This window comes from Syngnathoides biaculeatus, chromosome 3 (assembly GCF_019802595.1).
Source record: "Syngnathoides biaculeatus isolate LvHL_M chromosome 3, ASM1980259v1, whole genome shotgun sequence".
Taxonomy (NCBI): Eukaryota; Metazoa; Chordata; class Actinopteri; order Syngnathiformes; family Syngnathidae; genus Syngnathoides; species Syngnathoides biaculeatus.
The window spans coordinates 37,216,234-37,231,169 of NC_084642.1; the positions used below are offsets into that span (position 1 = coordinate 37,216,234).

Sequence of the window (14,936 nt, forward strand, 5' to 3'; positions counted from 1 at the left end):
TGTGGATCTTTCCAAAACAATTGGTTTAGAAGAAATACTGTTAGTGATAATACGAGCAGTAGGGTTTGTATATAAAATTTTTAACCATTTAAGAAAATTATTGACAAATCCAAACCGCGGTAGAACATTAAATAAAAATGACCATTCAATTCTGTCAAAGGCCTGATGTGCATCCAACGACAGCAATGCTGTGTCTTTACACTCTGCCTTTTCATGTAATATATTCAAAACTCTTCGAATATTGTGAAATCCTTGACGTTTTTTAACAAAACCGTTTTGATCATTATGTATTAAACTAGGTATATACTGATCCAATCGTATTGCCAGGGCTTTGCAAAGTATTTTTGTATCGCGCCCCATCAATCTTATTGGTCTGTACAAGGAACATTCTGTAGAAGGCTTATTAGGTTTGAGGATCAGGGTAATCAGCGCAAGTCTCAATGAAAGAGGAAGAGTCTCCTTATTATATGATTCTTTATACATGTCCATCAATGGAATCAATAATTGTTTTTGAAATGCTTTATAAAATTCTATAGTCACTCCATCGGACTCAGGAGCACAATTAGTGTTAATACTTTGAATGGCAGCAGAAATGTCTTCTTCTGTCAGATGGTTATCTAAGTTTTGCTTTGCCTCCTCTGATAGGACTGGAAATACAAGTGAGTCAAGAAATGCATCCCTCTCAAACAAAGTCTGTTGTATCTTGGATTTATACAATTGTTCATAGAAATCCCTGAAAGTACTATTAATTTCTTGAGGGTCAACAGTCAAATCTCCATTTAGATGTCCTTATGTTTGTAATTTCCTAATCCTCCAAGCCAAAGGTTTACCCGCTTTTCACCTTGATCGTAATAACGCTGCTTAAGCCATAATAAACTTTTCGCCACTTTGTCTGTAGATAATTTATTATATTTACTTCTTTAAAATATCAATTCTTTATGGTTAAGTGGAACATCTACCTGATCTAAATCATTTTCTAACTCCTTTATTTGCTTCTCTAAATCACATATCTCTGCTTTTTGTTGTTTAGATTTAGAACTTGTATAACTAATTTCTCCTTGAATGTAAGCTTTGAATCTTCCCATCTTTTACAGGCTCCCGTTTGATCTGTATTAATTAAAAAAAAATTTTTAGTTTTTATGAAAGAAACAAAGTTCTCATTCTGCAGCCGTATCGATTGAAATTGCCAAGGGGCAGTGACAAAGTTTGTCTATTTGAATATTCATAGATATTAGTGCATGGTCGCTAATCACTATACTGTCATACCAGCAGTTTTTAACCTTTGGCAAAAGGTTTTAAGAGACAAAAAAGTAATTAATGAGCGATCGAGATTTCTGGTAGCCTGAATAACATGAAAATTCCATTTTAGAAGGATTAAAATAGAAAAATACAATATTATCAAAACTGTGACTTGGATTAACATAATGTCTGTGCAACTTAAACTAAACAACACAACATGAACCTTTATAAACAAAACACTATAAAACATTCCCATCCCTTACTCTAAAAAAAACAGATATGGGGCTAACACCAATCCACCTTAAGGAGGAGTGGTAAAACTATTCAAGCAAACGAAAAACAGAAACTTAAATGGTGGCATCCACCCAACCTGCAAATAAAAATAAATGAATAATACGATAGCAAATCTAGCATACCCAAAACTTACTACTCTTTTTTCCCCCTCCACAAGAATAAATAAATGAATAAAATCAAAAGAAAAAGTAATAGGTCAAACTGACTAAAAATGACCAATTTTGACCAAGCACACACTCAGCAATAACTATATAAGCTTAACCAAAAACCGGTAGCGGGGCACAACTTATAAAGTTCCGACATAAGAGTGTATCATGAATCTCACCATAACGTTCAAGTGATTGTCTGATAAAAGTTCTCAGCTTCTCTAGACGTGGCAAACAGCTGTATTCTTCCTTCATGTAGGACTGTCAACTTGCAGGGGTGAATCTGGAATCCACGGTAAAGCCCTTTCTCCACAAACCTCTCACCACGTCAATGTTGGTGCATGGTTTCGACCGACAAATCTGGTGCAAATGTGAGCTTGTTTTCTTCATGGGTAATGTTGAGCTGCCTCGCGGTGCGTAAAACAAATTCTCTGTCTTGAAACTTCAGAAATCGAATGATCACAGGTCTACTTTGCCCTGGTTTTGTACACCGTCAAGAGTGAAGCTCCTGTCACCGCCTAGTTCCAACCATGTTGGTAACTCGTGCTCCACAAACTCCAACAAGGACAGATTCATTTCAGCATTTTCATGTAGGCCAAACAGACGAAGGTTTTTGGGGCACCCCGGTTCTCTAAATCATCCGCCTTGGTTTCCAAAAGAGCGATGCGTTTGGCAGCAGTAGCTAGCTCCGCTTTAGGCACCTCCAAATCATCTTCCAGGGACGATATACGCTCCTCGGCTTCAATTGACCCTTCCGTGGATATTGCGCAATCTGCGTCACTGACCAATCAGAGGCCAGAGATCTGCATAATCTCAGACTCAAATCTCAGACAACGCTGGATGTTCCAGTATAGCTTCTGTTGGCGTTTTATCGCGTATTTGGGTTCTTTAACAATAGATATGGTTAAGAGGTGTAGTCACGGACTTTATAATAGTGACGACAGGTATCCTGAAAGGCTAGTTGGTGGAGTTCAATTCGTACCGTTTCCAAAACCAAAGACCCAGTACGAAAAATGTCTTTGATGGATCAAACTTTGTGGAAGACCGCATCATCAACTGAATGCATCTAAAATCAACCGGAACAGAAGACCGAGTACGAAAAATGTCTTTGATGGATAAAACTTTGAGGAAGACCGCATGATCAACTGAATCCATCAACCGGAACAGATATGTTTGCACAATAGTAAGTCCTATATTTGATTTTCAATACATGTCTCATATAAATGAATTAGCAGTTCTTCGCGTGCATAATATAGCTACGTGTGAATGAGTGACACACTTGATCTGTGTTGAGCGATATTTTGCGATGATCTGACTGCACAAACGTGTCCCTTTGTTCGCGGCTACGCTAAACCGGACTGTGTTAGCACAAAGGTATGCCCTATATTTGATTTTCAATACATGTCTCATATAAATTAATTAGCAGTTCCTTGCTTACATAATATAGCTACGTGTGAATGATTGTCACACTTGATCTGTGTTGAGCGATATTTTGCGATGATCTGACTGCACAAACATGTCCCATTGTTCGTGGCTAATTAGCTAAGCCAAACCGGACTAGCAGTCTGGAAAGTCTTCGACGTGCACCGAGACACCAAGACTGAAGGAAGGATGTTTGAGGACACTAACGTAGTGATTGTCGTACTCGGTCGGGACTTACGTAGATTCGGCACTAATTCAAGAATAATTATTGAGGGGAGCGCGTGACGTTACACAAAGAAAACGAGAGAAACAACTCGTAAATCAAGCCTCGCCTTCTTTTCCTTCATATGGTGGTTCACAAACGGCTATACAGATACATATACAGATTCTGCACACAAGTGTGATATGTAACACGAAAATAGGAAACTGTCAATAACTAATTCGTCTTTGGGTTATAATATATTATGTGGCTTCTCGGTCTTCCTCTGACTCTGGAAAGATCTCGCGCTAATATCAATGGTTTCTCCGTCGATATGCATGTAATACCATTGAAATACCACTCGCTGAAATACTTGTTAGCCCTGCTGTCTGCTTTTCAACGATATTTCACTGTTAGCTCAGAATGCGAGTGAGAAATCAGCCGGTAAATCGGACAGTTACGCTCTATTCCTTTCTTGCTGCGCCGATATTGTTTGTCTGACGTCAGCGTACGTGGCGTGACGTCACTTCAGGAGGCGTGGTTAAGTGCCATGTACTGAGGGGTCAATTACACGCGCTTTGTTGGCGACTACGTTGTTCCTGATCTCAACCATGCTTTGCTCCAAAGCGTTGATAGAGTTGTTCATGTCTTTCAAATGGCAGTTTGTGGTGTCAAACTTGGAAACAAGATCCGAGCGGAGGGCTTTTAGCTCCGTTAGCACAGCCGCCATGTCTGCCACGCTTTCACAGGCCTCCTCGTGCTGCTGATTAGATTTTGGCTTTTGCGTGCCACGACTCCAGCCATTGCTTTTACCACTGGTCGTTGATGTGGTCTCAGACATTTTTCAAAGTCACTCTTACAGTTGTATCCGGGTAGTTCAATGTTTTTATGCGGAGTTGAGCGGAGCCTCGATATTATGCTGCCATCTTGTTTCGCTGCTCGACAGCGCCCCCAACGTTTTAGTCTGGTCATTGTCAAACTTAAAACAGGCCATGACATGTGCTGGTTTCAGCAGGGGAACCTTCCGTACCGTGCATGATTTCAAACTATGTCTTCACCTTGGAAATGGTGGTCCCAGCTCTTTTCAGGTCACTGTCCACGCCCTGTCGTGTCGTCCTGGACTGATTCCTCAACTTTCTAAGGATCATTGAGACCCCAAGAGGTGATACCTTGCACGAGGCTCCACTCTGATTGAGATTAACCGTCATGTTTAGCTTCTTCCATTTTCTAATGATTGCTCCAACAGTGGACCTTTTTTTCACCAAGCTGATTGCCAATTTATCCATAGCCCTTTCCAGCCATGTGGCGTTGTAAAGTTTTGTCTCTGGTGTCTTTGGACAGCTCTTTGGTCTTGGCCATGTTACAAGTTTGAGTCTTACTAATTGTATGGGGTGGACAGGTGTCTTTATGCAGCTAATGACCTCACACAGGTGCATCTGATTCAGGATAATACTTGGAGTGAAAGTGGACTTTTAAAGGCGGACTAACAGTCTTTGTGGGTCAGAATTGTAACCGATTGACAGATGTTCAAATACTTATTTGCAGCTGTATCACACAAATAAATCATTAAGAAATCATACATTGGGATTTCTGATTTTTCTTTTTACATTCTCTCTCATGGTGGACATGCACCTGTGATGAAAATTTCAAACCCGCCATGATTGCTAAGTGGGAGAACTTGCAATATAGCTGGGTGTTAAAATACTTATTTTCTTCACTGTATATGTATATGAACGATTCTGCTCTCAAAGAAAAAGTGAAGCATTTTAAAACTATGCTTTGGATGTGACCCTCATTATGACCATATCAGTGTGACTTCGATGCGTTTGGCATACAAAGAGCTGGAGATCGACAGGAAGCTCGAGGAAAAGAAGCTGAAGAACCTGGAGGGCAAGAAGAGGGAGCAGGCCGAAAGACTGGGCATGGGATTTGGAAACAGAAGGTAACAAAACAGACACATCGTGTCACATCTTAGATACGATCAGCCTTTGAGAGCTTGCTGAGTAAATTCAGACACAGCATTTACCAAATTCTATTATCACGATACAATAATAGTGTCACAATCAATATTGTGAAATTACAAAACGTGTGTGGGTGTGACTTGTTTTGTTTTTGTCCCTGTTTTTATTGACAATATTGTTGTACTTTGTTGTGGTGGCACAACTGCCTCACAGTTCTGAGGACCTGGGTTCAAATCCGGCCTCGGCTGCAGAGCTTGCACGTGTTATAGGTTTATAATATGTTAAGCATATTTACACATAGCTCCTGATGATATCACTGCATTGATTTTTACATTCATTTAGATAATAATTTAGCCACCAGAATTTGACATAGATAGTTATTAAACTCTGTTAAGCCCATACATTTACACTGGTATCTCTACTTATGATATTTTTCCGTTAAGGAAGTCGTTTCGTTATGTGAATTTATTGTAAGTACCAGGGTATTTTACAAGTAACTAGCCTAATCTGTTCGAAGCCCCCGATTCCCTGCCAAAAATAAGCATTCAAACTACATCATGTAAATAATAATAAAAATTGTTCATTTACCTTTGGCGTTGGGGCGACTGTGCGAAGAGAATGTTGAGCGCCAAGCAATTAGTATCATGGGGATGGAGGAGCAGGCAAATATATGACACCAGAGAGAAAACATACGTACGAACACGCACGCACGCACACAACTTAACGCCACTAAAGTTTTTTGGTGCCCATGGTGACGAAAAACAAATAAACTTACAAAAAACAAACGAAAAACTCCCGAAAAAGTTATCCTTTCCAATGTGTGCAAGGGTGTGAGGTTAGAATCCAAGGGAAACGAAAAGCATCATAAGTAAAGATTATTGTCCCTCTTAGCCAGGAAGATGCTACAGCGATAGCCAATAGGAGAGCAGCTCTATCACGCCACATAAACGAAGATACAGGATGTGCCTCTTCGGGAAAGATTGAGGTCCCTTCATACCAATGGGATGACAGGAAGATGCTATTGCAATAGCTATTGGGAGTGTGTCTCTATCGTGGCCCACAAACCAAGATGCAGGATGTTTATGTTCGGTGGAATTTGGGAGATTCGAATACAGCGCCTATATTTTCCTTCGTAACTGGAGAATATTTTTCCAAGGAGGCATTTCGTAACCTGAATTTTACCTTATTAGAAACGTTCGTTAGTAGAGGTACAACTGTATTGTCAAAGAGGGGGCACTATGGAAAAAATTAAACATGGGTTTATTCAGCTCCAGATAGTCAGGAGGAATGGCAAAATTTTTTTGTGCACAAGTTTGCATTGGAGCAGTATAGATATTGTACCATGAAAGAATGATTTAGTGACATCTATTTTTGTCACACCCCGAGTGCGCGGGATATTCACAAGTTATTCTACACCACACTCATCCAACTATGTCTTGCAGACCTGGCTGCGTGCTGTTATAAACCTTGCCTGAGGTCTTTGCAAATATTTAGTGACTGACCGTAAGTAATATGAGCGATTAAGATTCAAGGGTGGTCTAAATCCAATTCACAATAGATACTGTAAATTAGGGTAAGCATGGTATTTTGTGTATGTGGATCAGTGGGATCAATGTTTATGAAATGAATGTTGTTTCTTGTTTCAGTGCTGTGTCACATTCAGTGATGTCTGAGATGCAGGTCATTGAGCAGGAAACACCAGTGGGATCCAAGACCTCATCTCATTCCAAACTGGATATGTTTGAGTCTGGTTTCACCTCAGGACCCCCTAAGTACATGTGACATACCCATATTGCTCCTTTTGTTTCATTCTATTGGAATCATAAAAGTTAAATATAAGCCCCTGTGCTGTTCATCTTTGTAGATATAAGGACAACCCATTCACGGTGGGTGACAGTTTTGGATCCCGCTGGGACACAGAGGGAGGAACTGCCTCCTTTAGCACCTCCTGGGCACTAGAGAAAGAGGAACCCAAAGATGAAGTCACCATCTCCAGTATTCAGCCAATAGGAGAAAGGTGTTTGCACATTTATTGTGTATCTCGTCCTAACATTAAAAACTAAATTATGGTGTCTCTTCCAATCAAGACTTCCTAGCAGAAGAAAAACTGAAGTGTCTCCCCCACTGTCTGAGTCAAGTGAGGCCAGGCAGAAGTTTGCTAATGCAAAGGCCATTTCTTCAGACATGTTCTTTGGCCATGAAAGCAATGCGGAGGTAAGCTTCATATTTGCTTGTATTAAAAGTACATACGAGTGAAAACACAACATAAAAGTAACATACCTCAAGAAAGACTAACACAAACGTCCGCTCCTGGCCTGAGCACCGGTGAAGACCAATACAATCCCCCAATTTTCTCCTTAGAGTTTGCGCAATTCACTCATGTTGCCATCCCCATGATAACGAGTGCAGACGTGATTTTTCCATTTATAGGCGGAATTCCGTCTTTTTAAATTGCATTGATTAAAAAATCTATATATTCTCCGTTTTTCTGCTATATTCGGCAAAAGGCAAGAAATACTTAAATACTACTATATCAAAATAAACTTGGTTTTGGGTTCACTTATATAATATAGTGCAAGATGGCAACGCAGAGTAAATCTTTTCTGGGGAGCCGACCAACCATGTCATTGATCAGATTGTTGAATTACGACATTAAAGCCGATCACCATAAAATGCCAATTATCGTCCGATTCTGATCAGGCCAATAAAATCCGTGAAAAATCTGATAAGTACCTTATACTCTGAGTGGATTAGCTCAAAAGCCGATATAGCATTGCCATTTTGATGTCAGAGGGACTTCGTATATGCAATTGCTCAGTGTGAGCATGAGTCTCCAACTCACAAGCAAGCCTCAAATACTGTGTGACTTGTTTTGACTTAACACAGATGTTATTCTTTCATCCTGAATTTTAATGAATTTTTAAAGAAATTGACCGAAAACACTCTACACTGATCTTAACTGCTTCATTGGTATAGGCCGATAATTAGCATTTTATGCTGATCATCTGTTATAATTCATCGATCTAATTAATGACATAATTGATCGGATCCACAAAAAACATTTACCAAGCGTTGCCATGATATTAACTATATTTTAATCCAAAAACTGGTTTATTTTAAAGGTGGACTTTGTCCAAAATTCACATATACAATAAACCCTCCAATCTGAAGTAATAATATTATTACATATATTTTGGACATTAATTGAAAAAAAAATTGAAAATGAAGAATATTTTCTAAATCAACGCATTATCTGGATATATGCCAGCTTTCACAGCCATACCCAGAAGAAACGTCCTTGACCCCCACCCTGTAACGTCGCCGGTGCTTAAAGGCATTACAGACCATTCATAATAGCGAGGCCAAGATGCCTATGTGCTGTGCACCAAAACTGCAATAAAACTGAGAAAACGCACCCAAATTTGTCATTCTTTAACCTCCCGTGGGGTCAACCTGAAAGGATAAAGCTGTGGCTCTCACAGTCGAGGCTCGTTCATCAGCTGGGTAAATTTGCACGCATCTAAACATTACTGGTTATTAGCCGCCTAGCTATAGCCTCTCGTGCCGGTACTGTATAAGTTACAACATACTTTATGAGGCGGCGCAGCTGTAAGGCGTTGGCTTCTGTTATGAGGATTGTATTCTGTATGACGTTTGCATGTTCTCCCCCTGTCTGCTTGGGTGTACCCTGCCACCTACAAGTTGACAGCTGGAATAGGCTCCAGCACTTCCATGACCCTCGTGTGGATATGCGGCTGTACATTGTTATTTTTGTTTTGTTTGTAATTATTTTTCACAAAAATCGGCCAAAAAATGCCAGATAGTGGACCTTGTGTTCGGTGAAACGTATTCACAAGCAATGGGGGGTCAGAACAGGAAGCACTGCAGACGTGGCAAATGCTGATTGGCCGGGAGTGTCATTGAAGTGTCTGAGCAAGAGAGGAATTTTGATACTTTTCCAATTTAGAGATGTTTCTAGGTGAAATTTCTGGATAATTTTGGCAATAAAAGAAACACTGAACCCTCATCTACTAACTTTTAGTGTGTGCTCCCAATCCTATTTTTTTTTTCGAAAGTCGTCCTTTAAGCTTTGTTGCATTTCTTTTGAGGTACTACTATGTAGTATACTACTACTACTTCTTTTTCTATCGGCTTGGCCCGAAAGGGGTCGCCCCAGTGTGTCATCTTAGACGGATGCATATTTGTTTGGCACAGTTTTATGCCAGATGCCCTTCCCGATACAACCCCTCTGCATTTAGCCGGGGAGAGAAACCCTAACCCTAACCCAGCACCTGGTATTCCCAGGTGGTCTCCCATCCAAGTACTAACCAGGGCGAAACCCGCTTAACTTCCGAGATCTGACGAGATCGGGCGTTCTCAGGGTAGCATGGCCGTAAGCATTACGTAGTATACTACTGACACCCAATAATGTTACTTTCAAGAAAAATAAGTGTTATGGTATAGACCAGTGATTCCCAAACAGTGTACCATGGAACATTAGTGTGCCGTGACCGCTCTTAAGGTGTGAACGTGGGAAAGTATCCAATTTTACATAAGTGCTCAAAAAATATATATATTTCCAAGAAATAGTGTATCTTTATTCATCCATTTATACCAGTGACATACAGAAGAAAGAAATGCTCTTCTTTTAGGTGGCAGGAAGTACATACAGTAATTAATTTTTTGTGACATTTACTTTTGTTGAAAATCACATCGGAGACAATGTGTGGCTCAGACTACAAAGCAAAGCAATTTTATTTGTCTGGCACATTTCATACACGAGGTAACTCAATGTGCTTTACATGATTAAAAGCATTTGGCCAGACAGAGGGATAGAGATGGGAAGGATGTGCAGAAGGTTAGGGTGATTAAGGATAGAGATGGAAATGTGTTGACTGGTGCCGGTAGTGTGCTAAATAGATGGAAAGAATACTTTGAGAAGTTGATGAATGAAGAAAATGAGAGAGAAGGAAGAGTTGAAGAGGCAAGAGTGAAGGACCAGGAAGTGGAAATGATTACTAAGGGGGAAGTCAGAAAGGCATTACAAAGTATGAAAAACGGGAAGGCAGTTGGTCCTGATGACATACCGGTAGAGGTATGGAAGCAATTTGGAGAGATGGCTGTGGAGTTTTTGACCAACTTATTCAACAGAATACTAGCGGGCGAAAAGATGCCTGAAGAATGGAGGAAAAGTGTTCTAGTTCCCATTTTTAAGAACAAAGGGGATGTTCAGAGCTGTGGGAACTATAGAGGAATAAAGTTGATGAGCCACACAATGAAGTTATGGGAAAGAGTAGTGGAGGCTAGACTCAGGACAGAAGTAAGTATCTGCGAGCAACAGTATGGTTTCATGCCTAGAAAGAGTACCACAGATGCATTATTTGCCTTGAGGATGCTCGTGGAAAAGTACAGAGAAGGTCAGAAGGAGCTACATTGTGTCTTTGTGGATCTAGAGAAAGCCTATGACAGAGTACCAAGAGAGGAACTGTGGTACTGCATGCGTAAGTCTGGTGTGGCAGAGAAGTATGTTAAAATAGTACAGGACATGTATGATGGCAGCAGAACAATGGTGAGGTGTGCCTTAGGTGTGACAGAGGAATTTAAGGTGGAGGTGGGACTGCATCAGGGATCAGCTCTGAGCCCCTTCCTGTTTGCAGTGGTAATGGATAGGCTGACAGATGAGGTTAGACTGGAATCCCCTTGGACCATGATGTTCGCAGATGATATTGTCATATGCAGTGAAAGCAGGGAGCATGCAGAGGAACAATTGGAAAGATGGAGACATGCACTGGAAAGGAGAGGAATGAAGATTAGCCGAAGTAAAACAGAATATATGTGCGTGAATGAGAAAAGTAGAGGGGGAAGAGTGAGGCTACAGGGAGAAGAGATAGCGAGGGTGGATGACTTCAAATACTTGGGGTCAACAATACAGAGCAATGGAGAGTGTGGTCAGGAAGTGAAGAAACGGGTCCAAGCAGGTTGGAACAGCTGGCGAAAGGTGTCTGGTGTGTTATGTGACAGAAGAGTCTCTGCTAGGATGAAAGGCAAAGTTTACAAAACAGTGGTGAGGCTGGCCAAGATGTACGCATTAGAGACGGTGGCACTGAAGAAACACCATGAAGCAGAACTGGAGGTGGCAGAAATGAAGATATTGAGGTTCTTGCTGGATGTTTTGGAGACAAAATTCGAGAGAGCAGACTTCGATGGTTTGGACATGTTCAGAGGCGAGAGAGTGAGTATATTGGTGGTAGGGTGCTGAAGATGGAGCTGCCAGCCAAAAGGGCGAGAGGAAGACCAAAGAGAAGGTTTATGGTTGTGGTGAGGGAAGACATGAAGGCAGTTGGGGTTAGAGAGGAAGATGCAGGAGATAGGCTAAGATGGCAAAAGATGACATGCTGTGGCGACCCTTAACGGGACAAGCCGAAAGGAAAAGAAGAATAATAATAATGACATTTGCCTCACAGTTCTGAGGACCTGGGTTAAACTCCAGCCAAGAAGGTGTGAATGTGAGTGTCGATTGTTTTTCTGTATGTACCCTGATTCTGTGGTGATGGTTGGTTGTGGTGAGGGAAGACATGAAGGCAGTTGGGGTTAGAGAGGAAGATGCAGGAGATAGGCTAAGATGGCAAAAGATGACACGCTGTGGCGACCCCTAACGGGACAAGGTTTTGGAGTTGGTCTTTGGTTTTTAAAGATGGAGAGTCCAGGTGTTTACGAACAGCATTTCTCTCTTCTTTATTGCCATAAAGAATTGTCTTACTTTTGATGTGATTTAGTTGACGAAAATTTAGGTTCATCCAGTTATTTATCTAATTTAGACAGTGGCGCAATACCTCAATTGAACTGTAGCCATACAAGACAAATTTAGTGTTTCACAATTCCACTGTCAGACTATTGTGATTAAATCTTGAATTCCGATACCACCACAGCCCATCTTTTTCTTTTACAAACACGGGGCTTTATTATGGCCACTCAATTACGACTGGATACACTCATTACCATGGCCGATCACATCGTGATGTATTCTAATAGCAACATGGAGAACAGCGTGTAGAGGTGGTCACCAGTGTTTGGGATTGCTTGAGGTATGTTCACGTACTTTAGTCGAATACAGCTCACAAGCACGTAACAAAAGTTATGTAGAATAGCAAGGTAGTGCTACTTTTAAAGGTTGTAGGTACATAAACATGTTTGCCGTTCTGTTGAATCATGCTCTGAAGTATAGGTGTGGGTGAAATAATTTAATTACAATAAATTTAATTACAGTAAGCTAGCACCCATTTTTTTTCCAAGTTGGTTTGAACTCACTGAGCACTGATTTCCAACATTTACGGACCCAAAGAACATATTTTACAATTGGGAAATAGAACGCCACACCAGACAAACAAAATATTTCAATACATTGTTTACTCCCATCAAATAAAAGACTATTCATTTGTTCTGTCTTTCACTATGCCTCACTGGCATAAATAGAGGAACAAAGAAACATGAAACATGAAAATAGACAGCTTATCATCCAGTTTATCGCTTAAATTAGGTGTGGCCAATACATCAATCGCGCGCGTCGATTGACTGTCGTTTTGACCAATCTTGGCCTCTTTCACTGCACATATGGACAAGGTGTTATCGCAAGTTGGCTTCCAATTTACCGTCTGTTGTCCCTTGCTTTCTCTATGGCAGTAGCGGCAATGATACACTGAGCACCAGCACCCACCCCCCTCCACACACACACACAGACATCTCGTGATCATTCCCTAAAATCCTGATTGTGTAAAGCCTACAAAAATACTCTAAAAATATTTTGTACAGGTACTCCAAGGTTTGTGTACGCAGAGACTGTTACACATCAAAGTTGACCCATCTACTAAAAAAGATTTTTAGAATCATCAGTTTGTTAAATCAGGGAGAATGATGTGAATCTTAAGTGTAAAACAACATGCCATAAATATACATTTCTATATGGGTTAGTGGTAATAATGTTGAAGAGGAAGATTTGAAACTGTCAGGAACCATCTGTTCCCACCACAGCTGTGCAGATCTCAGCAAAAACCAGCATGAAACAGAGCCAGTTAACTCACCTTGAACTGGATATTAAAAAAAAAAAAAAGGAATGTTGGTAGAATAAAGAAAACCAGGTCATGTTTAATAGGTGTGGTTTTTTTTCTTTCCATGTCAGTATGAAGCAAAGACCCGACTGGAGGGCATGTCTGGAAGCACAGCCATCAGTTCCGCTGACCTGTTTGGAGATTGCAGTGACCATAAAGGTCTAATGCGTCACCTCTTAGAACATTCTGATGTTGCATGTAAAAGCACTGATGGACTTTCCTTTTCCATTTTCTCTCTTGTATTTCTGGCTTTAGGGCGGTCATCAGGCTTTGACAGCGTCCTTCCTGCTGGTCCGGACATCACCCAGTTCAAGCAAGGAGTGAAGACTGTCGCAGGCAAGATGGCTGTCCTTGCCAATGGTGTCATGAATACCATCCAGGTGAAACTTAATCAATGAGGAGCGCTAATTACTGTACCCACAATATTGAATGTTCACTCATGTTTGTGATTTTTAAAATTTTTGGGTGAGTTCAGGATCGCTATGGTGCTTATTGAAAGTCCTCGAGGGACTTGCATCTGTTCTAAGGAAAACTCCCAATGATGCCTCGAGGAGATGAGCGGCCCCAATTGGCCTGCATTTGGGCAGATATGCAATGAGAGAGAGAAGGGAAGTGGAAAGCTTTGCATGAAGAAACATCTTCCTTCTCACTCTTAACCTTTTTAGAGACTATTGGTGGAGTGAGTCAGGATTTTGCTGTCTCAACATTTGAGTTTTTATTTTCAGAAAGCAAACCATGTGTGGTTGTCATGTATTTGAAGCAAGAGTTTTATTTACAGTTCATTTTTTCAGCTCTTAAAGATTTTCAAATTTTGTCAGTTATTTCTATATTTTCTTCAGTCTCTGACCAATGTTATTAAATGCCTCCATGTTTGGTCTCTTTTTTTTGTCATTGTGATACTAAAAATGTGCAGTATATGTTTAGCATCACTTTGAACTCAATGTTTGCATTCAATGTTGAGGTGACTGCTGCTCACAAGTGTTGATCATTTTACACAGAGCACTAAATTGATGACCATCTCCAGAATCTTTGAGCTTGGACATGTACATTTCTGTCTGATCATTAAAAGTGATATATCCTCATCTTTTAATTTCACCATGATTTCAAGCACACAGTTTAACCAATACAGCATACTGGTCCAAAGGTCATTGGAATTTATCTTTGGTAAGAGTAAACACTTGTTTATTGCAGGTGTTACTTACAGAAAACTCCCACAAAAAATGAGATTTTCTTTCTGACTATACAATTGTATAAATGTACAATTATCATCTCGAGATTCATACATGCTATTCAATCCCAATATGTAATATTTCAAACAAGTAATTATTTTTATCTATCTACACAAGCACATCCCTCTGAAGACAGGTATGCTCTGCTTGAGGGACACAAAAAACAATCAATGCAGATATTGTATGATTCGGTGATTTCCTGCCTCATGCATTTCGCACCAGTCCTCACACTGATAGTCCAAGCAAGCGCAGTCAGCAAAAAGCAGTTTTGGAACCCAGAATTCAATGTGATGTTTCAGTTGGAGAAAATCAAGTTAAATGTTCCACATTCTTTTGTCCCA

The 14,936-nt window shown here is 40.5% G+C and overlaps 1 protein-coding gene and 1 pseudogene across 1 annotated transcript in view; one reads left to right on the forward strand and one right to left on the reverse strand.

The window, feature by feature from the left end:
• Positions 1-14,448, forward strand: part of arfgap2 (ADP-ribosylation factor GTPase activating protein 2) — a 28,115-nt gene extending 13,667 nt beyond the window's left edge. Inside the window, exons 10-16 of the mRNA XM_061815694.1 lie at positions 5,111-5,242; positions 6,908-7,033; positions 7,126-7,278; positions 7,349-7,475; positions 13,438-13,525; positions 13,622-13,746; positions 13,842-14,448. Coding sequence (XP_061671678.1) covers positions 5,111-5,242; positions 6,908-7,033; positions 7,126-7,278; positions 7,349-7,475; positions 13,438-13,525; positions 13,622-13,746; positions 13,842-13,862 — 772 coding nt within the window. The 3' untranslated portion in view covers positions 13,863-14,448. The remainder of the gene's footprint in view (positions 1-5,110; positions 5,243-6,907; positions 7,034-7,125; positions 7,279-7,348; positions 7,476-13,437; positions 13,526-13,621; positions 13,747-13,841) is intronic.
• LOC133498710 (5S ribosomal RNA) lies at positions 9,544-9,660 on the reverse strand (annotated as a pseudogene).
• Positions 14,449-14,936: the final 488 nt, after the last annotated feature.